This window comes from Abramis brama (genome assembly GCF_963993115.1).
Source record: "Abramis brama genome assembly, chromosome: 3".
Lineage (NCBI taxonomy): Eukaryota > Metazoa > Chordata > Actinopteri > Cypriniformes > Leuciscidae > Abramis > Abramis brama.
Window position 1 is genome coordinate 12,142,265 of NC_139965.1, and position 27,373 is coordinate 12,169,637.

At 37.3% G+C, this 27,373-nt stretch overlaps 1 protein-coding gene across 7 annotated transcripts; it reads right to left on the reverse strand.

The window, feature by feature from the left end:
* Positions 1-749: 749 nt before the first annotated feature.
* LOC311079310 (uncharacterized protein) lies at positions 750-19,241 on the reverse strand. Of its 7 annotated transcripts, XM_084108593.1 has the most exons (7): positions 18,620-18,921; positions 15,437-15,628; positions 8,707-8,778; positions 8,308-8,375; positions 8,111-8,149; positions 2,824-3,969; positions 750-2,573 (listed from the first exon to the last, which is right to left on the reverse strand). In XM_084108593.1, exons 4-7 carry the CDS (start codon positions 8,321-8,323, stop codon positions 2,284-2,286), a joined length of 1,491 nt encoding a protein of 496 aa, XP_083964719.1. In that variant the 5' UTR covers positions 8,324-8,375; positions 8,707-8,778; positions 15,437-15,628; positions 18,620-18,921; the 3' UTR covers positions 750-2,283. The 7 variants fall into 7 exon arrangements, with proteins under 7 accessions (XP_083964719.1, XP_083964722.1, XP_083964718.1 ...); XM_084108596.1 differs by lacking the exon at positions 15,437-15,628 and having other exon boundaries at positions 2,824-3,954; XM_084108592.1 differs by lacking the exon at positions 15,437-15,628.
* Positions 19,242-27,373: the final 8,132 nt, after the last annotated feature.

Below are 27,373 nucleotides of genomic sequence, written 5' to 3' on the forward strand. Positions count from 1 at the left end.
CTCCACAACGGATCAAGTCCAGACTGAACTTCCCGACCTAAAACTGTTGTGGGCGGGGCTAAGTTCGGCTGGCATCCAGGCTAATCAGCAATGGTGTTGACCTATAAATTTGCACATGGTTTGTCTTAAAGCATATTAAAAACACCACATAGACATATAAATAACATTAAAACCCTGATATTCACCACAGGGGGACTTTAAAATAGAGCCACAACACACAATATAAATAAGACAAAGAAGAATTTGCAACAAACAGCATTGGTATTTGCTCCAATGTAGTTCTAAAGTTTGCAGACCTGAAACATAAGCATCACAAAAGCAATGTTAGCCCACTATAGTCACAAGTTCCATTGAATTGTGTTGGTAACAAAGGAACATGCAACCATAGAAATGCACCCCAGTTCAGTTCATTTAAACAGGTCAAAAATCTCTAAAATGTTTATTTTTTTTATTTTATTTTTTATTCAACCTCAATTTTATTATGAAAAATCTTAATGTTATAAAAAAAATCCTTACATATTGGCATGGTTAAACATTAATTAAATGCAAAATGTGAATTCACATTTCTTAAAAAAATATCAGTTGTATAAAATTATTTTAACACATTAAAAGGTGAAATGTTTACTTCATATTATTATATGTAACATTTTCATACAGTATTTTAAATGTCTGAGACAATTTAACAATATACAAAGAGCAATACATGCAAATCATACAATGTACAGTATTGAAGTCACAAAGACAAATAATTAAAGCATGTTAAAAAACAACAAGTTTTAATGTGACCTAAAAATAAGACAACATTTTGGAAACCATAAAAGGACATAAAGGTGTATGAAGTTGATAATCCTCATGACATCACAGTGTTTGAACAGATTTAAATGGCAGACAGGAAGGACTGCATTACAGTCAGTAGAAACAGTTTATAAACGGGCTTTGAAAACAATGGATAATAAGTCAAATTCTTTTCATGTAATATTTTAAAGAAACATGTTTTTTTAAACTGTGAAAATATGGTCAAATTTGCTGATATCTTGCTTGTGTATAAAATGTTCCATGGTTTAGCCCCCCCTCCACTCAATGAATTTGTTAAACAAAATCTTAACGCATCCACCAGAGCGACTTCTAGAGGTGATTGTAAAATATCATATAGGAAAAGTTCCTTTGGACAGTCAGCCTTTTCCTACCGTGCAGCGCATACCTGGAACACAATACCTACAGAAGTAAGAAACATTACCTCTCTCACCACCTTTTCAAAAACTATAAAACAGTGGTTGCTGGACAATCAAATATGTTGTTATAATCTGCAGTAGTGCAGTCATTTACTCACAGGTTGATATATTCTATGTGTCATTATTTGTGCTTGTTTGATGTTGACTGTGTCTATGTAATCTGTTTATGTTTTTAATGTGTATTTATGCAATGTTTTTTACAGTTTTATAATAACAACCTGCCAGGGACTCCAGATGAAAATTAGTCTGTACGGCTAAATCTGGCTCATTTACATTTGGACATTGTCCTTATGTTCATTAATGTGCATTGTCCCTTTTAAATAAATAAATAAACAAACAAACAAACAAACAAAAGTCAGTCAGTTAAACAAATAAATATATATATGAAGAGTTCAGATGCAAAAGCCTCTAAGTGCCATCTGAAATTTTCTTCTAGAATGATAATTTTTATCAAGCTCGTATATTAAAGCTCAGTAATTTCACTTAAATGGCAATGGAAATTACCTATGAATTGTAATTTCAGTGAAATTACTGAACTTAAATATACAAGCTTGATAAAAATTATCATTCTAGAAGAAAATTTCAGATGGCACTATAGAGGCTTTTGCATCTGAACTCTTCATATGTATATTTTATTATTAGAATGGGGCATAACACTTACTAAAGCTGGATAGATGAATTAATATATTTGAGTCAAGACTGAATTTAGCTGTAACGTTTTTAAATAGCAGGAGCTGAAAATATAAAAAATGTCACCATTCATTCTGTGCAGATCTTGGGACATACCCATGCAGGTAACAAAAATATATCTTTTATTTAAGTTATGAATCAATTTTATCATTACGGGAACATTTATTTTGAATGGTCACTGAAATTTCTAAAATAAGTAGTTACTTAAGTAGTTAAAAAAAGGTTACAAAATGTTTTAAGAACATTATTAAAGTATATACCCAATAACTTTGAACAAATGTTCTATTAATGTTACTGGAAGAACATTTTGAGAGAGCAGACCTCTTTGAGAAAGAAATGATGACTGTATGATAGCTGATGATCACCATGTTTCCCCAATTTCCTTCAAGAAAGGTGTAAACAGCTCTATCATATCATTACGAGGGATTTTCTTCATGAGGTCTCTTGTCTTCAGCACTGACTGTCGTTCACCCCACTGTTTTAGCATTAAGTCTGCTAGATCATCTCTGTCTGTTGTTCCCTCTATTGAGCTCATGGGTATTCTGTATTCTTCATTATGCTTTAAGTAGAATTTCATTCTCTTCAGTTCTTTATCATTAAGCTGATTCAAGATATGAAGAAGAGTGTCACTCCATTTGCTTAGAGCTGCGCCTGAGGGAATGTGATCAGATAAGCTGAAGTTAAATATTAATTCGCTGCATTGCATTCACGAATACATTTGTACAAATATTGAAATTCAATAAAAACATGTATAATTGAATGGAAATTAACAAATACAGCAATGTGACGACTATTAATGGGAATGAATTTCCACACTACCTCTTCTTTATGCATTAATCATGTATGATTACTGCACCTAATGAACACATTTTCAACAATTTAATTTGAACTCCATACTTACCTTTTGAAGGCATATCATTTAACTCTGTTCCTTTTGAAGTCATATCATTTAACTTGTTGTGTTTTGAGTTCATCGTTGTAACGTCTTGTCCGAGTTTACTACGATAGCCTGCATGTGGTCTCTTATCGCTAGTGATTCCTCGCAATATTTGTATCTCGTTTGTCAATTGTTCATTCTCAGTATCCTTCTCCTTTACTTTTTTTTTCAGTGTTTCAATCTCAGTATCCTTTTCCATTAGCTCTCTGTTTTTCAAATCAAGTTCTTCTTTCAATTCTGCAACTCTTCTGTGTACGATCAGGGCAGGATCTTGATTTATCACTGACTGTAGCCTCTTTATCTCCCTCTCTTTTTCTTCAAGAATAGTTTTTAGTCTCCTTATCTCTTCATCCTTTGATTCGAGTAGCTTTTTAATCTCTATTTTGTCCTTATTTTGTTTTTCTAGATTTGACAGCAGCTTTTCCTTGAAGGTTGATATAGAGTTGATTTTAGATTTTATCCTCTCAACAAGACCTTTCCAGTCTGACAGTTTATCACCCACATGTTCATCAGCCTCTCTCTGATCAGCAAGATTAAAACAAATCGCTCTTCCTGAGTTCTTCCTCATAATGAGCTCTTCAATTTTGTCAGTAATCTGTTTTCCATCATTTTTTCGGATATCAAAATATCTTTGTCCACACTTTTCAATTAAAGACTGAAGCTGCGTACTTCTGATATAATCCTTAATGTTGCAATGTCCCAGTTTTTCCGCATGTGTAAAGATCACTATAGTATGTTTCCACAGCTCATCAGTAAGAAGTCTTTCTAGGGTGCTGATGGTCGACTCTGGCAGTTCAGAGTTCACTTTAAGAGCCAAGAGGACTGCGTGAGGGCCAGTATTGTATAAGGACTGCACACAGTGAACAATTTCCCTTCTGGCTTTCTCTGACCTATGCAACTCTCCTTTCCAGTCTGGAGTGCGAGCCAGATGAATCCGTGTTCCTGATACTGTACGAGTCTCCTTGAGACTCTTTTTATAAGATGTCCAGAATGTAAAGACTTTTTCCCTAAAGATGGCATTTCCAATAATGTTTTTTCCAGCACCTTTATTTCCAATGAGCACAAGCTTAAGTTCTTCAAAAATGGCCTCAATTTCTGAAAGAGTGAATGCTGCATTAAATTGAAAGAAATTTAAATGTACTTTAAAGATGCAATCAGTAATGTTCTGTTTATTTTGCACTGGCCAGGATGATATCTGAATCTTTACTGACACATATACTGATTTTGACTTCTGACTCATTCACCGTATCCCCCAGAATTAGATAAGTCCATACATACTCTTCTCATCTCCGTGCGTGCCGTAACTCTGTCTGACGCACCCACCGCTAGCCTAGCTTAGCACAAAGACTTGAGGTAAATGACTCCAGCTAGCATACTGCTCCCAATAATGACAAAATAACATCAACATTTTCCTATTTACATGTTGTGATTTGTATAGTCACAGCGTGTGCAAATAACAAGGTCACATGACACACAGCCATCTTCTAACCGTATACTGGGAACTATATTCTCAGAAGGCGAAGCACTGCTACTTGGGCGGAGTGATTTGCTCGCAGCACCTGAGAAGCACGGGGCTTCTGAGGAGCAGAGAGTTCGCTCAGAGTTCGAGTAAATCACTCCGCAGAAGTAGCAGTGCTTCGCCGTCTGAGAATATAGTTCCCAGTATGTATACGGTTAGAAGATGGCTGTGTCTCATGAGACCTTGTTATTTGTTCATGCTGTGACTATACAAATCACAACATGTAAATAGGAAAATGTTGGCATTATTTTGTCACTTATTGGGAGCAGTATGCATTACAGCACGCATGGAGATGAAAAGGGTATGTATGGACGTATCTAGCTCTGGGGGATACGGTGTATAAGCTTAAGTCCCAAAAAGTCAGTGTGTTCCTTTAATACTTTACAGTTCATCAATAATTCTGGTCTAAAGATAATGGAAGTGCATTGGTTTGTTGGGTAATATATAAAGTGCTTTCCCTTTCGAAAGGTAACTCGCACTGCATCAGTGACGCTTTGGGGAACACCTCCGGGGGAACCAAAACACTTATCCAGTCACAGGAATCGCATTGACCGGAGAAAGGCTATGACGTCACTACTAGTGTGACACGGAAGTATTTAAGGGGTGCCTTGAGAACATGTCATGCACTTTTTCGTCTTCAGGGACTCTTTTGTCTGTATGCTTCAACCTGAAAACTTCAAAAGGTAATCACAGCTTGTGAAAAACACTTAGACCATGTCTAAGATATTTGACACCTGATGACACACACAACTTGTGTGTTTACTGTTTGGGCTAAGAGCACGCATGATCAGCTCTTGAGGGAGCTGCTTGTGCCAACTATGAGAGAGGTGTTAAAGGACAATTCCGGTATTTAACACTTTGAGTCTATTTTGTAGTTTGTTTTGGATGAACAAGAGTGGTGGACAAATAAATTTTCACAATGGTTCCTGTCTCGACTTTTTGACTATTTTAGAATTGCCCATGACCGCTTTAGAATGGGCGTCTATGGCCATGCACAAACATGCCCTTAAAACAACCCTTAACATTCGTTTTCAAAACTGTGCAACCTCACAGCCACCCTGCTTCAGCGAGGCTTCAGCTGTCATAGGAGCGTGTGAGGGAAGAGACCGCTCGTGGCAGACTTGACGAACGGTTTCTTTCCGGCCATAACGCTCCAGGACCAAAGTTAGGTTCTTTCCCTTGACGCAGTGGACGAGCTGCGTCGCATCACAGATTTAGCTCTCTGGACCACCAAACAAACAGCCGCCGTGATCGGACACTTGATGGCGGTGGTGGTGGCCAGGGAAAGGCATCTGTGGTTGAACTTGGCTGACATCGGGAGAAAGAAAAAGCCTTTCTTCTCGTTGCACCAGTGTCACCTTCTGAACTGTTCGGCACCTCCATCGAGATGGTGGTAGGAAAGTTCAGAGAGGCAAAGGCCTCCTTGATAGTCCGGTAGCGTAAGATTGTACTCTTGCTCTAAAGGGTCGATAGCACTTCTGCTGAGTACACTGCCTGTTGGCAATGTTAAGTAAGTATAACCAGAAATGTCTGTGAGAGCACCTGCTTCTGAGGCTAGCTCTGCTAACAGTCTCGCTATCAAGTATTTAGGCCTTAACAGGCATAGATATCATATATAAACGCTAGATGTCTCGTGCGTGCTGCTGGCCAATGGAGGTTGACGTCCGCACGTGGCGGCCATCTTGCCACAGTGTGCTTGCTCACTCGTTTAATGGTGCATGTACTTTTAAATAACCATAACTTGCTCAATTTTCTACCGATTTCCAAACGATTTGGTTTGTTATAAACGTCAGAGATGTAGTTATGACACTGCATACATACACTGCATACATATGAATAATTATAACATACATGTTCAAGCATTCTGAATTATAGCCACGTTAATAACGTTTGTAAGAAACCAAACCGTTTGTAAATCTGTCAAGATTTCAGCAAGATAAGAGGATTTGTGTGCATGCTGAACGCTCACCTTAATTCACAGCTTCACTGTGACAAGATGGCCGAACGGTGATGCCGGAAGTGACTACGCCATAAGACATCTAGCGTTTATATATGAAATCTATGTTAACAGGCCTCCTTGAAGGCGGCTCCCCAATGAGTTGGATGCTTAGCATTGAAAAGGCATTAAGTATCACGTTGCAGGCCCCCATAGAGCCTCCCTGATTCTAGCCCAGAGCCTGGTCAATACTTTTCAGGTTGAGCATAGTGTTCCAGAAACTTAGCTCCCTAAGTCTGGTTGGAAGGTCGAAGGACTCTCACGAGGCCTCCCTGTTAGGTCAGCCCTAGAGCTGGAGGTGCTCCCTTTATAAGGATACCTTTCAGAGTACCCAGCCTCCACAGGGCTCTGTAGCACTGTGTGGATCCAGCTTTGAGTAGAGTTACTCCCCTCATTAGCAAGGGTTAGAAAGCGTTATGCTGAGTTCTACTCTCTAGGATGCCCATCTCTATGATCCGGTCTGTGAGCGATTACCGCCACTATCTGCAGTCCTCCCTATTGGATGCCTCCACAAGTGAGGCAAATAATGTTAGAGACTCTGTTTAAGAAACAGACAGGTTGATGTTCCCCTCAGAAACTGACTGGACGGGACTCCTTTTCGACCCCCTGGCCATATTCCCTTAAAGGAACTCCTTCCATGGAAACTGTTGGTTCCAAGCCTTTGAGCGGCCTTGGTAGGCCTTCATTGTATCGGAGGCCTCTTTGAGGCTTATAACTTGGGCAGTGCCCGTAGGTTGAGTTAGAGTTTGCCACATTGAGTGTCTCAGGTTACGACTGTAACCTATGTTGCCCGGTAACAGGGAACGAGACGCTGGGTCTTTCGCCATGCCTCAGGGATGCCTGCTGAACAGTCCCTTCAGACAATAAGTGGATGACATGTTCTGTAGGCGCCCCTTATATACAGTACATCCGGGTCGCACTAGTAGTGACGTCATAGGCTATCACAGCTGTGCTGTGATTGGATAAGCGTCATTGACACAGAGTCTCATTCCCTGTTCTCAGGGAACATAGGTTACAGTCGTAACCTGAGATGATTACTTAAAACTAAGCAAAAAGTCTAATCTACCATATTTTTCCACATGTGTTACAATATATAAATCAAAACAAAATGCACTGTGTTTCACAATAGGTCTGGATGTAATTTGTATTGCAAAGATATTTCTTAAAGGGGTCATCGGATGCCCATTTTCCACAAGTTGGTATGATTCTTTAGGGTCTTCATGTAAAGTTTGTAACATACTTTGGCTAAAATTCCTCAGTGTTTGTGTAAAACAACACCCTTTTTACCTCCTCAAAAACAGCTCTGTTCACAGCGATCTGTTTCGGTGCATGTCTCTTTAAATAATAATGAGCAACAACACCCCTCTCTTCCATGGGGCGTATTGACACAAGATATGTAAAGTGCTGCCTTGGCAACTTGCTCAGCAGAAAGCATACAAATGGCTGAGGGTAGAAATATGCTAATACGGGACAGTCCATCAGTGGTCGTGGGCGGAGCATGAGCAATATGACATCATTATTGCTCAGAAAATCCAAACGGCTTGATTATTGAGAGTGTTTAGACTTTTTGAGGATAAAAAAAAGGAGTGAATGGATTTTTTTCATTGTATAGTGGTTGTGTCCACACACTGCAAAGACACATTTATATGCAAACACCATATAAAAGTGAATTTTGCATCCGATGACCCCTTTAAATAACAATAATTCTAAATACACATAGATGTGCATATACTCACCTTCATCATCCTCTAACAAGTGCACCTGGTCCTCTTGTGCTAATAAATAAATAAATAAATCAGTTATAAAACTTATAAATGATCAAATAAATGGTGATTTAAAAGATTCATACTAAATTCTTTATTATTATAGAGACAATAAAGAATTGTCTTCTGTATATCTGTACTGTATATTTTTTTCCAAACATACAACTTACATGGTTTGTTTCCCATTTTTCATGTTCCAGTCAGGGAAAGTCTTGATAGTTTCAGCTGATAACCTTTCCTAATGAATAGATTAGAATGAATTGAAATTAATAGAATAAAGGATTATAGAAATTTCAAAGCTGGAAATATTTGTCAGTCCAAAAACCAGTGTTAAAGGGATGCCTTTTTTCCCTTGGTTGAAAATTATTTTAAGTTAGAGCTTATTTAGAGATATCAGCCGAATGGCTTAGTACAGGCGCTATTGGCTCCAAATTTGTATCTCGTAAATTACCCCACTAATAATGCCCAGAATGGTACCAAACTTCTACAGTAGTACAAATAGGTTCTGTACTCATAAAACGAGGCATTGGACAACAAGTACATCAGGAGTTTATTTAAATAACACTTGCCTGACGGCTCATGCTTCTGCTAACCCGGATACCGACGTCACTTCACTGAGTTGAGAAAAGCACGTAAAAGTCCTGACAGAAAGCGATGCATAAGGATATTAAAAGACTTTTTGGAGATTTGAAAGATGCAATACTACTCTATAGGTACTCAAGATTAACATGCGATTGACTGAAAATGAGTGTTTCACCCCCCCTTTAAGAGCTTTAAAAACAAACAACTAAATTTTAAACTGGATTCTAAAATGAATCGGGAGCCAATGAAGGGACGCTAAAATTGGGCTGACATAATCATATTTCCTTGTCCTGGTCAGCAGCCTTGCAGCTGCATTTTGTACCAACTGGAGGCGACCAAGTGATGACTGAGGAAGACCCAGATACAAAGAGTTACAGTAATCTAAGCGTGAGGTAATAAAAGCATGAGTAACCTTCTCCAAGTCTTGTGCTGACAAAAACGATTTAAAATTGGAAATAATCCGCAATTGATAAAAACTATTCTTAACAACAGAATTCATTTGTTTAGTTAAGCACAATTCTGAGTTCATGATAACACCAAGTTTCCTAACCTGGGAGGAAACAGAGGGAAAATGATTACTTAGCTCTAATACTACTCCTCAATTTTGGGGAACCAAAAACAATTGTTTCCGTTTTGTCCTCATTAATTTGGAGAAAGTTAAGCGCTAACCATTTCTTAATGTCCCTGATGCATTCCAACAAAGGTTGAATTGAATGGCCAGCTTTTAACAGCAGGTACAGCTGTGAATCATCTGCATAAAAATGAAACGAAACATTGTACTTCCTAATAATATCTCCCAATGGACGCATATACAAGTTAAAAAGAAGGGGACCCAAAATAGAGCCCTGAGGAACTCCACTAATAATAGGAGCAGAAGATAAAGAAAATGTACCTATCTCCACTAAAAAAGACCTATCTTTAAAATATGATCTAAACCACTGTAAGGCCGTACCCTTGATACCGAAAAAATGCTCTAAACGCCAAATAAGAACACTATGGTCTACCATATCAAAGGCAGCCGTAAGATTAAGTAGGATCAATACGGCATTTTTACCGGCGTCAGCTGCAAGTAAAATGTCATTGAACACTTTTAGCAAGGCAGACTCTGTACTATGATGGGCAGTGAAACCAGATTGAAAAGGTTCAAGTAAATTTTCAATGCAGCATTTAAAAACGAGTGCAATTGAGACAGCACAACTTTTTCTAAAAGTTTTGATAAAAAATGATAGCTTAGAGACATGCCTATAATTATTAAAGCAACCCTCATCCAAACCTTGTTTCTTAAGCAAAGGCTGAACAACCGCATGCTTAAAACTATTCTGAACTATCCCAGTGTCCAAAGATGAAATAATCAACGCTTGGATACTGGGACCAATTGTAGATCAAGTTTGGTGGTAGTTGCCTTCATCTTGTTAACCACTTCACAGAGTTCCATTAAAGAGACATGCTCAAAATTATGAAAGAAAAACAGACTAGCCAGCGAATTCGAAGACTGATCTGGAAGCTGTAAAGTGAAGGATGTACAAATAGCTAACACTTTATAAGCAAAAACCATTCAGCCGAGGGTTCCCCATGAAATTGACACCTTGGACTAATTACAGAATGTATCGCAGAAAATAAAATCTTAGGTCTATGACAGTGTTTAGCAATTAAATCAGAGAAATATTTAGATCTAGCTGACTTTGCAGCACTCTGAAACTTAACCAAACACTCTTTGAAAATCTCAAATGATACAGTCAAACGATCATGCTTCTCCTCTCCACTTTACGACACGCGGGCACGCCTGTCTGAGACAGAGAGTGTTATTATCCAGCCAATAGTAAGATTTTTCCTTTGGTTGATTTATCTCAAAAGGGGCAATAGAATCTAAAATATCAGAACAAGATGCATAAAAAAGATAAATTAAATCGTCAGGCCCGATGGAAGACTTAGCATTCAAGATCAATCCTTCAGCGGCATTAGCTAAATATTTCTCACTAAACTGAGAGGCAGTAAGTGAGTTAATGAAGCGAGAATAAGAGCCTACAGACTTATTCACAGTGACAGAGCTCACAACAGGGATCGTAAATACAATGGGCTTATGATCAGAAAAGGAAGGATTTCCAATACATAGCCTACATTATCTACAGGGGTCCCATATGACATAATAAGGTCAAGAGTATGACCAAATTAATACATTATTAACTAACTGTGTGATTTGTATATATGCAGTCATGTAGTCATGCATTTGTAAAGCTGCTTTGAAACAATATGTTTTGTACAAAACGCTATACAAATAAATGTAAATTAAATTGAATTCAATAAATTTGTACCTCAACCATCACATGTAGTGTACTATAATGAAAATATACATTTTCAAAACAGAAGTTTGATTTAGTATCATTAGTTTACAATTTCCTTTAAACCTGATGCTTTTTCAATTAGATATATTTCCTAAATTCTTTACTAATGTACTCATTATTATAAAGTTGTAGTTACTATTGTGGGCATACAACACAGCTGCATCACATTCACTCAACACCCGGGATCATGTGATCTGTTGTAAGGTCACATGACTAATCAGGAAGTGATAAATGTTTGCTGGCTGCAAGGCAGACTCTTTTGTGTTGATGCTAGACACTGTTGTGTGAGTTGGGCTCCCTTTTCATGCAGGTATAATTGGTCATTGTAGAGCATGTTTAATCACTGTCATTTAATTTTAATACTTATTTATTTCATTTGATTAGGGTAATTCTAGAAGCGCGTGTCTACTCTTAACGGAGGACACAGGCTTCTGCATGGAGTTTTAACATTTATGCGATCACCCCCAGTGTGACTCGAGCTGCTGAGCTGCACTGGTAAATGCCTCACTATATACATTTTCCATTGAAAGTTTTATACCTGCATTAAAACATGTTTTAACGACTTTCTCTGTCTGTAGCAACGGAACGTTCACCTTTTCTCTGCATGTGTTAATGCGCTGTGGGACAGTTGAGCATACTGAAAAGTAGGCCTATATTTTCTAGTTATGTTTTAGTTGACTATGCTATGCTGTTTAATGAGGTTGATAACTAACATGCTTGGTTTCTCTTGAAAAGGGACCAGGCCAGCCACTGTTTTCCTGTAATTAATAGGCATTTCTTTATTGCTTCCTGTTGTTTGATTTTTTTTTTGTTTGGTTATCCATAATTTTGCCACTCATGTGCCACATTCATAGTAGCATTTCTTATTTTTTTGACTAAGTGTTGTCATTTATGCTGGTGGTTCTCCTCTCTAACTATGTCTTCTGCGTAGGTTATCCTTGTACAAGGCCAGATCCACACTAATGCTTTGCCCCTTCTCTTCAGGGGACCACACTTGGTAGAGACACTGTATTGGTGTGTACTTATAACTACAACACGGTGTGATATTTTGTAGTGGTATATAAAGATCTTAAGTGTGTAGTGCTTGTTGTGTTGCATGCTTCAACTGGTGTTGGGTTGCTGTCTCCTGTTTCTGTCTCCCCAGGGGCCTCCTGAGCAGGGGTTTTGCATTGGCTGATCCGACCTTCCTAGATTGAGGAAAATCCACATTTATCACAGTATTTTTAAGATCCGTTTTCAATAACTTTTCTACGTCTTTTTGTACTAAAATGTAATATCTGCCTCTTGTTGACTGTCCCTTTGCGGGGATAAACGTATTATTAGCCACACTACATTTACGGAAAGAGTTGTGGTTCCTCCTGCCCATCATCAGGGAGTGGCGTAGTCAGACTTAAAATAAGGTCTACTGCATGGCAGGTACTACACTATAAACTATTAATAAGTCAAACTAAAATGAAATCAGAAGTGATACTGATGGTACTGATAAAATCAATATTGATAAAACCAATAAATGAATAAAAATGTGACTCTTATCATAAACCTCTTGATAATTTTGCTCTTATTCACAGATGGTCTCTTCCTGATAATACAATGGTCTTAACAAATTATGTTTCAACAATCTTTAATACCATACAAACTTTGACCAATGCAAGCATATTTCAACTTTTGTTGAAGTTCTCCACTCGTTTTATCATAGTACATTTATGAACCTCTCATTAATTAGAAGGATCTATATTTTACCTCAATCTGACAGTTCCTATTAATGTTAACGGCATAAAAGTGAAAGCTGCCACATTAAAACAACAGCTAATTTGTTCACTTAAAGGCACACTGTGAAACTTTTCAACCTTCATAATATATTTCCAAGATCCTTGTGATGGTACATCGACAATAGGTTGAATGACACGTCTGCCATAGCCTGACAGGGTCTGTATCGCTTTTACTGGCACTATGTAACTTCGGGGTTCGGGTAGTGACCAGAGCACAAAAAGAACTACAAAATTCGACTGCTTTACGGCATACGTCACTTCCCCCACCACTTCATCAAATTTGGACGTGAGAGGCCAATCAGCGTTTGTTTTCGGCTTTCGTGCGCATGTTTTTGTCATGGGGGCTGTTGTGTTTAGACCTGGCCACTTCATGCGTTTTCTCAGATGGGATAGCTATCCGATCGTGAAAAGACCAGGTGTAAATGCCCTCCGAAACGCATTCAAGATGGATTTGAATCCGATCGCTCAAACCACTTCAGGAGGAGATCTGAGACACATTCCAGACGAAACTGGACAAGTGTGCATCTGGTTGTTGAAACCACATATGTAAATTGTACTCCTCTCAAAAATGCTAAAAATAAAAACGTGTGAGAGCGTGTTATAGGCTATATGTTATAGACCGATATGACGACGCTACTGGAACACGCATCACCGCAGATGAGCAACTGAGGCTATTCATCAAGAGAACGTGCAAACTATCGCAAATCAAAGTGAAAGTAAGTCGCAGACGCTTAACACACAATCATCATCATTAAAAGTAAAGAAATGAAATGATCTTACCAGGGCTATTGTTACTGCTCTCTCTAATTGCGATCTTTGATTTAGAAATTTTAGCTGATGATCAATAAAATGCAGCTCATATCTGTTGCTTTCGGTGACGTGCACTCCATTAAATCTGCATATAGCGCGTGAATTGAAGATCGGATTTAAATCCGTTTCGCAAAAACACATTTATGTGACCAGGTGTAAATGGAATTGTTTTGATAAATCAGATAGCTATCCGATCTGAGAAAACGCATGAAGTGGCCAGTAAATAAATATCTTATTTGTAAACTTGTTTGCATTAAGTTGTATGTTGTTGCGCTTGCTTGTAGTATGTTTTTTTTATATGCTGTTCATTCATTTATTGCTGATAATTAGACCAGTCAAATAATTTCCACATATGTCTAGCTAGCTTTCGATTATCAGAGCTGTTAACAGACTTGCTAAAAAACCACTTCTTTCTCTTACGTGTTTTTGCGTTGTTTTATTGCCTAGCTTGGCTCACAAACTAGTTTGCCAGCTGAACTCAGGTGTTGTGAGGTGTATTTATCACGTAGTCCTGAGGGATATCAGACGACGCTGTTGACGTTGATTCTTGCGATTATCATGAGAACAGTTTTTAATGTCTCACATAATTATCAGGACATAAATAAGCCTAACGTAGAGGTTGTAAATAATGTAAACGAGTAAAATTTGCAAACTATTATGATAAATTGCAATAATCATGTCTTTGGAGTCTATCTGTGCCTATTCCATGCCCGATGCGTGTACAGGGTGGGAGGTGGGGGGTGGAGGGGTATTTACGACTGTGCAAGTATTCCATAGCAACTCTAGGGGTCGCTGTTTGACAAAAACACAATTACTTCACAGTGTGCCTTTAAGTTGTTTAGTTAGGAACTGCTAGAATTTTAAATGCAAATATTGCATCCACTTTAGTGTATTTAAGAAGAAACATGTTTGTCAAAATACTTTCAAAATGCAGTAGGAATGCTTTTATTTCATTTTATTTTATTATTTTGCTTTTATTTTATCAAATCAATGAGCCTAAATCACAAATTCATCACGTACAGTTAATTAAACTTGCATATATTAAATGTCAGAAAACAATTATATTTAGTCTACTTACTGTACATCAGCCTCCTCTCAAACTATATTAGAGCTGCTGTTTAGGTTGAGTAGCCTATGTTTTCAAAAAACAGAAAGCATCGCAGATTGCTCAAGATGGAAAATGTCCTGCTTTTGTCAAAATAACGATTTGAGATGAGAAAGTCCAAAAGTAATTTTGATGGCCTATTAATACCAATGTAGCACAGAATTAGAGATGATCATGGCTGTTGTGATTTTTCATAGGTGGACTGCGCCAGTGTGTAAAAGTTATTCACTGTAAAAGTGAATAATGCCTGTAGTAGATTTGTATGAATTATATATCCTTAATTGCCTCTTCCAGTCACATTAGTCTGTAATACCTGATATCAGGAAATCTGCCTGGCAACTAGGGTGTGTTAGCAGGTGGAACTTTTTTTCCCCTTTGTTCTCTTCAGTCACGTGACCTGTTCTACAGACGTGGACTGCATCTGAAAACATAGACCGCTGACTTGTTGCCTCGCTGCCCTGTCAGGCAATGAGCAGGCAGCGTTTATGCATGAAGATACCTCATGAAACTGATTTCAGACAGACTTCTGAGGCAGCGTAACTATTTGATGATCGATAACAAAACAGAAAGAGCTTTGGCGACAACCAATTGAATATTTAATTACTACAATACTAGCTTCTCGCTAGAAATTTCATCAAAAGTGTGAAAAGTTGATCAAAATGTACACTTTACACACAAACTGATCACCAACCTCAAATTTCAGATGCCATCTTTACTTCTTAGGTCAACAGTCAGGGAATGAAACACACAGGATTGTGGGAAGGATCCATCTACTGTATGCTGCCTTCAAAAATTGCTCAGAAGAAGGTATGTCAGGAGACAGGATGTGGCACAATCATTGGATTCGGATGTGCCTTGTTACCTTCCTGCCTCCGTATTCTTCCTGCGGAAGCAGCATTTTTCAGTTTTCGGACGCAGATATTAATTAGACAGAGGAAGCTGTCATGTTTTTTATAACCCTAGTGAAGTGACGAAACATGCTACTATGTTGTTAAGTCACTTGACATGAGACACCATCTTTCACCGTTTGTGCCCATTCATTATTTTATTCCGAATATTTCAATATCCATGAATATAGACTGATAATCTTCAGCAGAGTGCAACAACTCACTCGTTCAGGTTTAAATGTGATTGTGGACAGGACAGGCAGTTGTTTAATCAAACAAATGATTAATCTAATTTGTGTTTGCACTGCAGTTCATGCAAATATTTGCCTTGTGTCTCTGATTTGTTAACTATAACTTTACTTGAACAGGTTTCACAGAGTAAGAATAGAGTGCATGCCAATATTGGGGAGTGCATGACCAGAAGGTTTCACAAAATCACAACACATTGTATGCAGGGGACATTCAGATGCATAAATCTAAAATAAAGCTTTATCTGATTTAAGAAGAAAACTGATTAGTAAAAATTAAGAGTAGTGATATCACCATGCATGAACTCTGAAGCATTTGACCAGCCAGTAAAACTACAAGTTGGAACATAAACAGGATATTCCTACATAATCCTACATTAAAATAACTGTTGAAATAACCTCATTCAGATGAATGCATATCAATCCATAACAATACCAGACTTGTTCATCACAGTAAGTAAAGCAGCAGGAGCTTGGCAGTGAGTTTGGTCTTCTAGTTCTGTTTCTGATCAGATATAAAGCTGATATGTTTTTAAAAAGTGACTGCACTTTTTGGTGTAAGAGAAATCTTAGTGAAACACTGTGAAGAAACAACCTATTTGTATTATTGTTGATGTTGCTGGCTTAATGAAAAAAATAGCCTACATTAATCTCCATTAAGTCATTAAATGTATTACATCACGGCAATAACAATAACAGTATCCCTACTAGTGTTTCATCATACACATTACATTTTAATACATATTACCAGTAATATAGCTGGATATAGCAGTGGGAGGGTCTTGAGTTACGCAAAACCTTTACGAATCTATTTGAATCAAGCACAGTTTAGGCTATTTATTGACTGTCGATTTGGCGAATCATGTCATTTCAGAAAACGGATCACAAAACATTTCATCATATTTTATATAGACTGATAGGCTATATAGCCTATATAAACTAAAACTGAAAGTCTTTGACTTTGACTAATGCAAACACGTAGACCTACTGTATATTTTATGAATGTCGCGCCCCGTTTCTCTTCTCGTTTAGTTGCATTTCTGTATGACCATGACATACAGTCTCACTTTACATTAACTACAGGAGGAGGATCAATTTAAGCTAAATTTTTAAGTTCTTCTTCACTGTGTCTCAAATCATGAGTCAAAGGAAAACTGAAAGCTGCCATATGAACCACACCAGAGCCATAGAGAGAAAGAGTTGCGACACTCCCATAGACCTCCGTTGTAAAAAATGGCGGCGCTTTTAACCGCCTACTTCCGGGATTTGAAGATCGGAATAGTTCCAAACACTGTCATTTGGGCGTTGGACACCATTCACTTACATTGCTGCGCGTCGAGTTGTTCCAGAGTTAAGTTGCTGAAATATCGACCTCTTTTGAATTGTCAACTGTCTATATTGTTTCAGAGGCCCTTTGCGATGCTTATACTGGTCTTCATTTGTACATGCACAGCGTAATTATTTATATTTTATGTTGGTTGTTTCAACCAATTTTCAAGCACTGCCTGCTAGCTAGTTAGCTAGCGCGACTTCGTCAGCTAAGAGTTCGGTAATGAATCGCTGCCACCTTTATAGCAACTTTTATTTAATTACATTTTTTTGGGATATACTAACTTTTCATTATGTTTTATTGTCTTGAGTGAAGCGGCTTGTGAGAACAATGCTGGACCTCTAGGATTGTTATGGCCATCACCAGTCCTGTCTGTTTCATGGATTACCTGCCCCTGGTTTTTGTTTTTCTTGTTCACACACAACACAAGCACACATTTTTGTTGTCTGTCATTGTTTAATAAAAAATATTTTATTTGAAAACCTTCGATCATTTGTATCAGCCATGCTTACATTCGTTTTTAATCTGTTAGTTTTGATAATGTGTATGGCTTAATCTTAAAATAATATTCTCTTAACATGATAATGTTTCACGTTGTGGTCCTGGGGGTGGCCACTTTCATCAGAAGAAGTGAGCTAGCTTCTAAGCGATTTCTGAACGGACCGCCACGGCAGACCTCTTTGCGTGATCACGAAGGTACAAGGTAGGCTAATGGCTGAATCAAAATTTATAAACAAAATCACGGGAATCAATAGCCTAATACAGCCCAGTTGTGCTAAAATAAATATCATGAGACGTCTATCATCAGATGAATGATATGGAAAAGTTAAGTTAGAGCCGCTAAAGCCAGTGCTACTACCCATGCGAACATGAACACTAAGCTTTTCCCTCCAAAAATATAGCCTAAAACTTATCTCCAAATGCAAAACTGACATTAACAAAATGCAATAATGCAATAACAGCTGAAAAAGTACTTGGGTGTGTGTTTTATTTTATATTTACCGTTCAATAATGCAATCGCTGCTGTCTGTCCCATAGAAGAACATGACAGCCAGCGTATGTTTTGGAACTATTGGGGCTTACATGAACCACGTGACAGCCATAGCGGCGACATCAAAGAGTGTCGCAACTCTTTCTCTCTATGGCTCTGAACGACACATAACAATCAGTTAGTCGGTGAATTGACTCATACAATACAGTTAATTTCATTATTTTAGTTGTTTTGTTAAGAACTGCTTGAATTTTCAGTGGAAATATTGTATTTGGTCTATTTAAGTAGAGTGCTTGTCAAGATAAGCTACTTTTGCTTTCAAAATGCTTTATCTCAATTTATCAAATTAAATAAATGAATCATGTACAGTGAATTAAACTTGCACATATTAAAAGTAAGACAACATAATTGTACTTACATTAACTTTCCCTCGAAGTGAATTGGAGCTGCTGTTTAGGTTGAGTATGTTTTCACAAAACAGGAAGCATCACAGATTGCTGAAGGAAAGTTCTCCCTTATGTCAGCATAATGATGAGAGATTGGATAACATCCAAAAGTCTTTGAGGAGTATTACTATATGGATTAAATCTATTGACAATAGACTAGGCCTATTGGCTATAGCAGTGAATTAGAGATATTTTATCGTCTGTTTGTTCATGTCTGTAAAGAAACCCCATTGCACGCCACCCATCTCTCTTTTTCCTGTGTTCTTCTCGGTCATGTGACTCATTCTACAGACAGAAATAGTAACAATAGACGTTAGGCTATAGTTCGACTTGCTGCACAGACCGATCAGTGAATGACATCAAAATACCGCGAGAGCGAATTGAGAGTAGACGGCTCCTTATGCTTTTGAATTGCTCTCGAGGTACTTTGATGTCATAAATCGATAGGTCTGTGCAAGTCGAACCAGCCTCTAGACAGAGGAAGTGATCACGTTTTATAACCTCAGTGTATAACCTTGACATGATACAAAGTATTTCACCATAACTTTTTCCCATTCATTGTTTTACTCATAATATTCAATATTTCCTCTATTTCCTATACTGACGATTTTCAACAGACTGCATCAACTCACTTGTTCGTGTTTCAGTGTGATTTGTGGACAAGCAGAGAGTTGTTTAATCAAACAAATAGCAAACTTGTGTTTGATTTTTTTTTTTTTTTTTTTTTTGCACTGCAGTTTGTGCCAATATTCACCTTGTGTCTCAGGTTATATAACTTAAGAGGTAGGCCTACTTTAATATTGTATGAGGTATTTAGAGTACATGTTAATATTGGGAAGTTTTTACATGAATTTATTTACATTTTGTGGTGTCCCTTATGGACTGCATATTTAATAATGTTAATTTACTAATTACTATTTTATAAAAATCCATCATGACTACCAAGTAACAGATAAACTTGTGCCAAAATACTGTCAAGTCTTGGATGTTATACGAAATAAAGGTGTTCTGCCTTTTCATGACTGATTATAGGGGAACGCGGGGTTAGTTGTTTTAAATACTTCCGCACATCCTTGGATGACAAAACTTTGTGTATTTACTAGTTGCCATATCAACACTATATAGAAAAAAAAAAATCCGCCAAAATTATTTATTTTTTGGAAGATATCCATAGACATTTATTAAACCATAGCAAAAGTAAATTGCTTAAGTTAATATTTCATCTCTATTTTTTTGTGTTTATTTAAAAAAAGACAAATCTGAAATATTTTTAATCTCTAAGATGTTATTTAACAGTTGAGAGTTATTTAATGCTTCGCTAACTAGCAGAAGACACTAGCAGGGTTTAAATCCCAGTTGTGCAGGCGAGGGCATGTTGTAACACTGCGTTACAATGTGCCCCTATTAGAATGCTATTATATTCTATACTTTTATTAATTTTATTGAGAAAACGAGAGAAAAAGGTGAATAAAGACTGAGAGTCAATGTTCAGAAATTACTAATTATTTATTTGTTTTGAACTATGTTGTATAGCTGTGTTTTCATGTGTTCGTAGTCAAAACTCAAAAATGAGTTTATATTTAATTATTAAAAATTGCCATTATTTTATATGAAAAAGTTTTTTAATTGTATTTTATTTAGAAAATATTTTAGTTTGTTTTGTTTTTTTGTTTTTTTATTAGATCAGATAACATTTTAAGCTGTCATATGGTCATGTTACAATGTGCCCCTGCACATGTTACAATGTACACCACCTATGGGGCATGTTGTCACATTTCACTTCCATTCTTTCGGGGTATATCAAGGAAAAAGTATATACTGTATTTATAAAACAAAAACACATAATTGTACTAGACATGTGGGAAATGAATGTGGGAAAAAATAAATACTCTGAACCATAAGTAGATTTATACAAACTGAGAAAGTCAAAAAGCGTTACTTTGTGCCCCGCTCTCCCCTACAATTAATAGACTAGCCTATAGTAAAAAAAATATATTAATCCCTGTACCACTCAATACACAGACCAAATCAGAAAGACTGCAAATTCTCAGACGAAGTCATTTTGTAAGCGCCGTCTTATCAGATTCTGCGCAGCCTTTATAAAGAGCATTCTGACAGAAACTGCCGGAACATGCAGGGACAAGAACAGACAAGCAGTAGACTGGAAAGTTTCACAAAAAGCACAAAACATCGAACACAGGGGACACTCAAATACATATAGTCTAAAATAAAGCTTTACCTGATTTAAAAAGAAAAATAAGTATAGATTAATATAAATGAATAGTGATCTCACCATGAATTATGACCATTTAAGCTTTTAAAGGTGCTATAAGCGATGCCACGCGTTTTTTAGGCCAAAAAATTTTTTTTTTCACCGCAAACATCTCCTCACTATCCGCTAGCTGCCTGTCCCTTGAACACACTGTAAAAAAACACGGTCTCTGCAGACAGCCCACGCTCCACAAACTGCAGAAAAAACAAACTGAGCAACAAACAGAGCAACCCGCAGCACGAAACATAACAAACTGTTCCAGCCAATAACCGACAAGAATGATGTGGGGGTGGGGTTAGTGCGCGGATGAGGAGGAGGATGGGTCTAGCTAGCCTCCGTTTTGTTTGATAATAATTCAAACATCAACAAGAGGTTACGCCAACCGGGATCGCTTATAGCACCTTTAAGAGTGGAGCAAAACATTACCATAGGCTACACCTTGGAACACAAAACTGGTAAAATATTAGTATAGGCTACATGTTAAAGAGGACCTATTATGCCCATTTTCACAAGATGTATTACAAGTCACAGGTGTCCCCAGAAGTCTGTGAAGTTTCAGCTCAAAATACCCCACATATCATTTATCATAGCTTGTCAAATTTGCCTCTATTTCCTCTCCTTCCCTGGGTCGCCCGTCTCAGGTGCACTTTGAAGCCTTTAGTGGGTTCTTAGTAGCCTGTGGGCGAGCTGGCGGTGTCACCTTTCTGCGAGAAGGCCATTGTTGGTGGCGGGGTTGGAGCAGCCTTCACAATGGCAGAGACTTCGCAGTGAGTTGTGTTAACATAGATTAGCGATTTAGAGAACTAGAGAAAACTTCAGAATAATGTCACAGAGTTAATTTATGAAGTTGTGTGAACAACACACGACATCCGTGTAGAAATTATGTTTTATTAACAAAGTTCGGGAGGAGCATGTTCAGATAATTAAACCTAATTAAACATGAGTGGAGCACAGTTAATCAACCCAATCAACGAATTAATATACAGTGCTGGTCAGAATTATTTGCCCCCTTGGTAAATATGATCAAAGATGGCTGTAAAAAAATAAATCTGAATTGTTAATCCTTTTGATATTTTATTTAAATTTTTTTTAAAATCTAACCTTTCATTGAAGTAAAATAATTGAAAGTGGGGGGAAAATCACATTATGAAATAAATGTTTTTCTTCAAAACACAATTATTTGCCCCCTTTTATTAAATACTTTTTGCAACCTCCTTTTTCCAAGATAATAGTTCTGAGTCTTCTCCTATAATGCCTGATGAGTTTGGAGAACACCTGACGAGAGATCAGAGACCATTCCTTCATACAGAATCTCTCCAGATCCTGCAGATTCCCAGATCCATGTTGGCGCTTCAGTTCAGCCAACTCATTTTCTATAGGGTTCAGGTCAGGGACTGGGATGGCCATTACAGATGCTTGGTTTTGTGCTCAGTGACCCATTTTTGTTTTGATGTTTGTTTTTGGATTACTGTCCTGTTGGAAGATCCAAACATGGCCCGTAATAAGATTTCTAGCAGAGGCTGTCAGGTTTTGATTTTTTTATCTGTTGGTATTTGATCGAATCCGTGATGCCATGCATCTGAACAATATGTCCAGGACCTCTGGCAGAAAATTAGGCCCACAGCATTAAAGATACAGCAGAGTATTTCATTTTACACATGGGCTACTTTTTTATCCCTGTATGAACCAAACCCATCTTAAGTGTTTGCTGCCAAAAAAGCTATTTTTTGTTTTTGTTACATCTGACCATAAAACCTGTCCCGTTTGAAGTTCCAGTAGTGTCAGTTACTTTTCAAATGTTCTACTGTATACTCTGCTGTATCTTTAACCTCATGCACGAGCAGATCTGTTTCCTCTCTGGAGAAGCACTCAGTCTTTACACTTGCAAATTGCGTCATGTAAATAGCAAATCCACCTTTGCGAGTGCAACTGACTTTTAAAGGAATGGGAGATGAGCCTCTGATTGGTTTATTGCACTTAAAGCCCAAAACACACCCATTACTCATTAAGAGAATAGGGACAACACTTTTAGACCATGCGCCTGGAGCGCCAACCATTTTTCCCGTCGTTAAACTAGCAAAAGTGGATTCGGACTCGCCCTAAGTGCACTTACGCCGTGCGATTTAGACCATGCGCTTAGATCCTTAAAATAGGGCCCAATAACTTAAAGTCCCCCTGGGCCCTGTAGTCAATAATTGTATCCCTTAAAACTCATAGTAATGATGATTTGCTAAAGCTCGCCCGGACCTTGACGTGACTTCAGAAACGCAGGCGATTTCAAACCGCGTCTTTTTTTTTACTGCAGTTTTAAACAGAAAATACTCAGCCATTTTTTTATTGAATTTACACACGTCTTAACGCATAATAAAAACACCACATAGACATATAAACAACATTAAAAACCTGATTTTCACCACAGGGGGGCTTAGAGCTACAATATAAATAAAAGTGTCTGACACACAATATAACAATATACAAAATGTACAATAAATACTGGATGTATGAGTATTTTTTGCGCCAACATTTTAAGAACATTACTACAGACCCAATAACTTTGAACAAATGTTATATTAACGTTACTGGAAGAACATTTGTTCATAACTTTGAGAGAAAATTACCAGACCATTCTGAGGTTCATTAGGCAAATTTCATGGTTCTGTAAGTTCTGTAAAATATTCCAGTGTCTCATTTCAATAAAGATGCATGATTTCCCTGGATGTGGAAAAGAAATGTCTCATTATTTGGAATGACAAAAATGAAGCAGTCCTCTTTGAGAAAGAAATGATGACTGTATGATAGCTGATGATCACCATGTTTCCCCAATTTCCTTCAAGACAGGTGTAAACAGCTCTATCATGACATCATCATTACGAGGGATTTTCTTCATGAGGTCTCTTGTCTTCAGCACTGACTGTAGTTTACCCCACTGTTTTAGCATTAGTTCTGCTAGATCAACTCTGTCTGTTCCCTCTATTGAGCTCATGGGTATTCTGTATTCTTCATTCTGTTTTAAGTAGTATTTCATTCTCTTCAGTTCATCATCAGAAAGCTCATTCAAGATCTGAAGAAGAGTGTGACTCCAGTTGCGTTGAGCTGAGCCTGAGGGAATGTGATCAGATAAGCTGAAATTATGCATTGCATTCACCTATGAATTTGTACAAATACTGATATACTATAAAAACATTTGTTTCATTTCATGGTCATGGAAATTAACAATAACAACAATGTGACGACTATTAATGGGAATGAATTTCCACACTACCTCTCCTTTATGCATTAATCATGCACGATTACTGCACCCAATTAACATATTTTCAACAATTTAATTTGAACCTTGTACTTACCATTTGAAGGAACTTCTAACTGTATTTTGGCCTTTCTTGAGTTCACCGTTGTGACGTCTTGACCGAGTTTACTACGATAGCCTTCACGTGCCTCATGTGGTCTCTGATATCTAGCTATTTCTCGCAATATTTTTATCTCTTTTGTCAATTCTTCAATCTTAGTATCCTTCTCCTTTAATTTTTTGTTCAGCGTTTCATCCTTCTCCTTTACTTTTTTTTTCAGTGTTTCCTTCTCAGTATCCTTCTCCTTTAATTTTTGTTTTAATGTTTTAATCTCAGTATCCTTTTCCATTCGATCTTGATGATCTTGAGTTCTCACTGACTGTAGCCTCTTTATCTCCCTCTCTTTTTCTTCAAGAATAGTGTTTAGTCTCCTTATCTCTTCATTCTTTAAATCGAATAGCTTTTTTTGGTCCTTATTTTGTTTTTCTGGATTTGGCAGCAACTTTTCCTTGAAGGCTGAGATAGAGGCGATTTTAGATTTGATCCTCTTAGCAAGATATTGCCAGTCTGACAATTTAGCCTTAAGTTCATCGCCCTCTCTCTCAGAAAGTTTAAAACAAATCGGTGAGTTCTTCCTGATAATGAGCTCTTCAATTTTGTCAGTAATCTGTTTTCCATCATTTTTTCGGATATCAAAATATCTTTGTCCACACTTTTCAATTAAAGACTGAAGCTGCATACTTCTGATATAATCCTTAATGTTGCAATGTCCCAGTCTTTCCGCATGTGTAAAGATCACTATAGTATGTTTCCACAGCTCATCAGTAAGAAGTCTTTCTAGGGTGCTGATGGTCGACTCTGGCAGTTCAGAGTTCACTTTAAGAGCCAAGAGGACTGCGTGAGGGCCAGTATTGTATGGACTGAACACAGTGAACAATTTCCCTTCTGGCTTTCTCTGATCTATGCAACTCTCCTTTCCAGCCTGGAGTGCGAGCCAGATGAATCCGTGTTCCTGATACTGTACGAGTCTCCTTGACGTAATCACTTTTATAAGATGTCCAGAATGTAAAGACTTTTTCCCTAAAGATGGCATTTCCAACAGTTGTTTTTCCAGCACCTTTAATTCCAATGAGCACAAGCTTAAGGTCATCAAAAATGGGCTCAATTTCTGAAAGAATGAAAGTTGCATTAAATTGAAAGAAATTTGAAAGAAATTTGAAAGAAATTAAAATGTTCTTTAAAGGTGCAGTCAGTAATGTTCTATTTATTTTGCACTGGCCAGTATGATATATCTGAATCATTACTTACACCTATACTGATATTAATACTTTACTGTTTATTAATAATGCTGATCTACAGATCATGGAAGTGCATTTGTTTGTTGAGTAATATGTGACCCTGGATCACAAAACCAGTCACAAGTCGCACGGGTATATTTGTGGCAATAGCCAACAAATACATTGTATGGGTCAAAATTATCGATTTGTCTTTAATGCCAAAAATCAATAGGATATCAAGTAAAGATCATGTTCCATTAAGATATTTTGTAAATTTCCTATGGTAAATATAGACCATTTATTTTTGTGAGTGAATGCAGAACAATCGCGAACATAAATGTAGAACTTTAAAGGCGATTTTCTCAATGTTTCGATTGTTCTGCACCCTCAGATTGCAGATTTTCAAATAGTTGTATCTTGGCCAAATGTTGTCCTATCCTAATAACCATACATCATTGTTAAGCTTACATATTTAGCTTTCAGATGATGTATAAATCTCAACTTCAAAAAATTGACCCATGTGACTGGTTTTGTGGTCCAGGGTCACATATCTAAAGTGCTATTAAACTAAGCAAAAAGTCTAGTCTAACATATTTTTCCACATGTGTTACAATATATAAATCAAAACAAAATGCACTGTGTTTCACAATAAGTCTGGATGTAATTTGTATTGGAAATACATTTCTTAAATAATAATAACTATAAATACACAGAGATGTTCATATACTCACCTTCATCGTCCTCTAACAAGTGCACCTTGTCCTCTCGTGCTAAAAAAATTAACAAAATAAATCTGTTATAAACCGTATAAATGATCAAATAAATAGTGATGTAAAAGATTCATAGGATGTATTTATAATAGGAAATTATTTATTGTTATAAAGACAATAAAGAATTGTCTTTTGTATATCTGTATATTTTTTCAAACACACAACTTACATGGTTTGTTTCCCATTTGTCATGTTCCAGTCAGGGAAAGTCTCGATAGCTTCAGCTGATAACCTTCCTAATGAATAGATTAGAATGAGTTGAAATTAATAGAATAAAGGATTATAGAAATATCCAAGCTGCAAATATTCTTCAGTCCAAAAACCAGTGTGAAAGCCTATCCTAAAAACTGTCATGAAATCACCAAAAAGAGGAAAAATACCTAATTTATGTGTTAGGATTCAGATGTTTTGTGTGGGTTTAGTTGTTTTGTGTTCTCTTTGCAGGTTTGATAAGTGATTGGGCCGTGACCCGAGAACACCTGAATCCAGTCTTGGCTCCTATTTAAGCAAGCAAGGTGGTTAGTTGGGGAGCTGCTGTTGCTTGAGCAGATTGCCAGAGTTGCGCTTAAGTTTTGAGAATGTTACTTTTGCAAGCCTTTAAAGGAGAACTCTGGTCAATTTTAACATTGAGCTCATATTTTTGTAAATTTGGAGTGCTGTCAATACAGAGAACAACGACAAAAATCGGTGTTGCCTACACCGTGTTATCCTCTTTTTAAAATTTGCACCCTGTTGACTTCAATGGGGCAAGTTTTAAACCTGCTTTTAGCCTCTTAACATCCTTGATGTGTCATTACAAGTGCACAGCCATGTGAGTGATTCCTTCAGAGTGAACACGGGTGAATCTGACTGCAGTAGATGTGAAAGATATGAATAAAAGTGATGTTAATTCAGCCAGCGCAAATACCTGTATTTACATCCTCTTTTCGGTCGAAGTCCAAAGTAGTCGATTGTCGAGTTCACGCGCATATGTTTAGTTACCTATGATCACGCGCGTGAACTCGACAATCGACTACTTTGGACTTCGACCGAAAACAGGATGTAAATACAGGTATTTGCGCTGGCTGAATTAACATCATTTTTATTCATATCTTTCACATCTACTGCAGTCAGATTCACC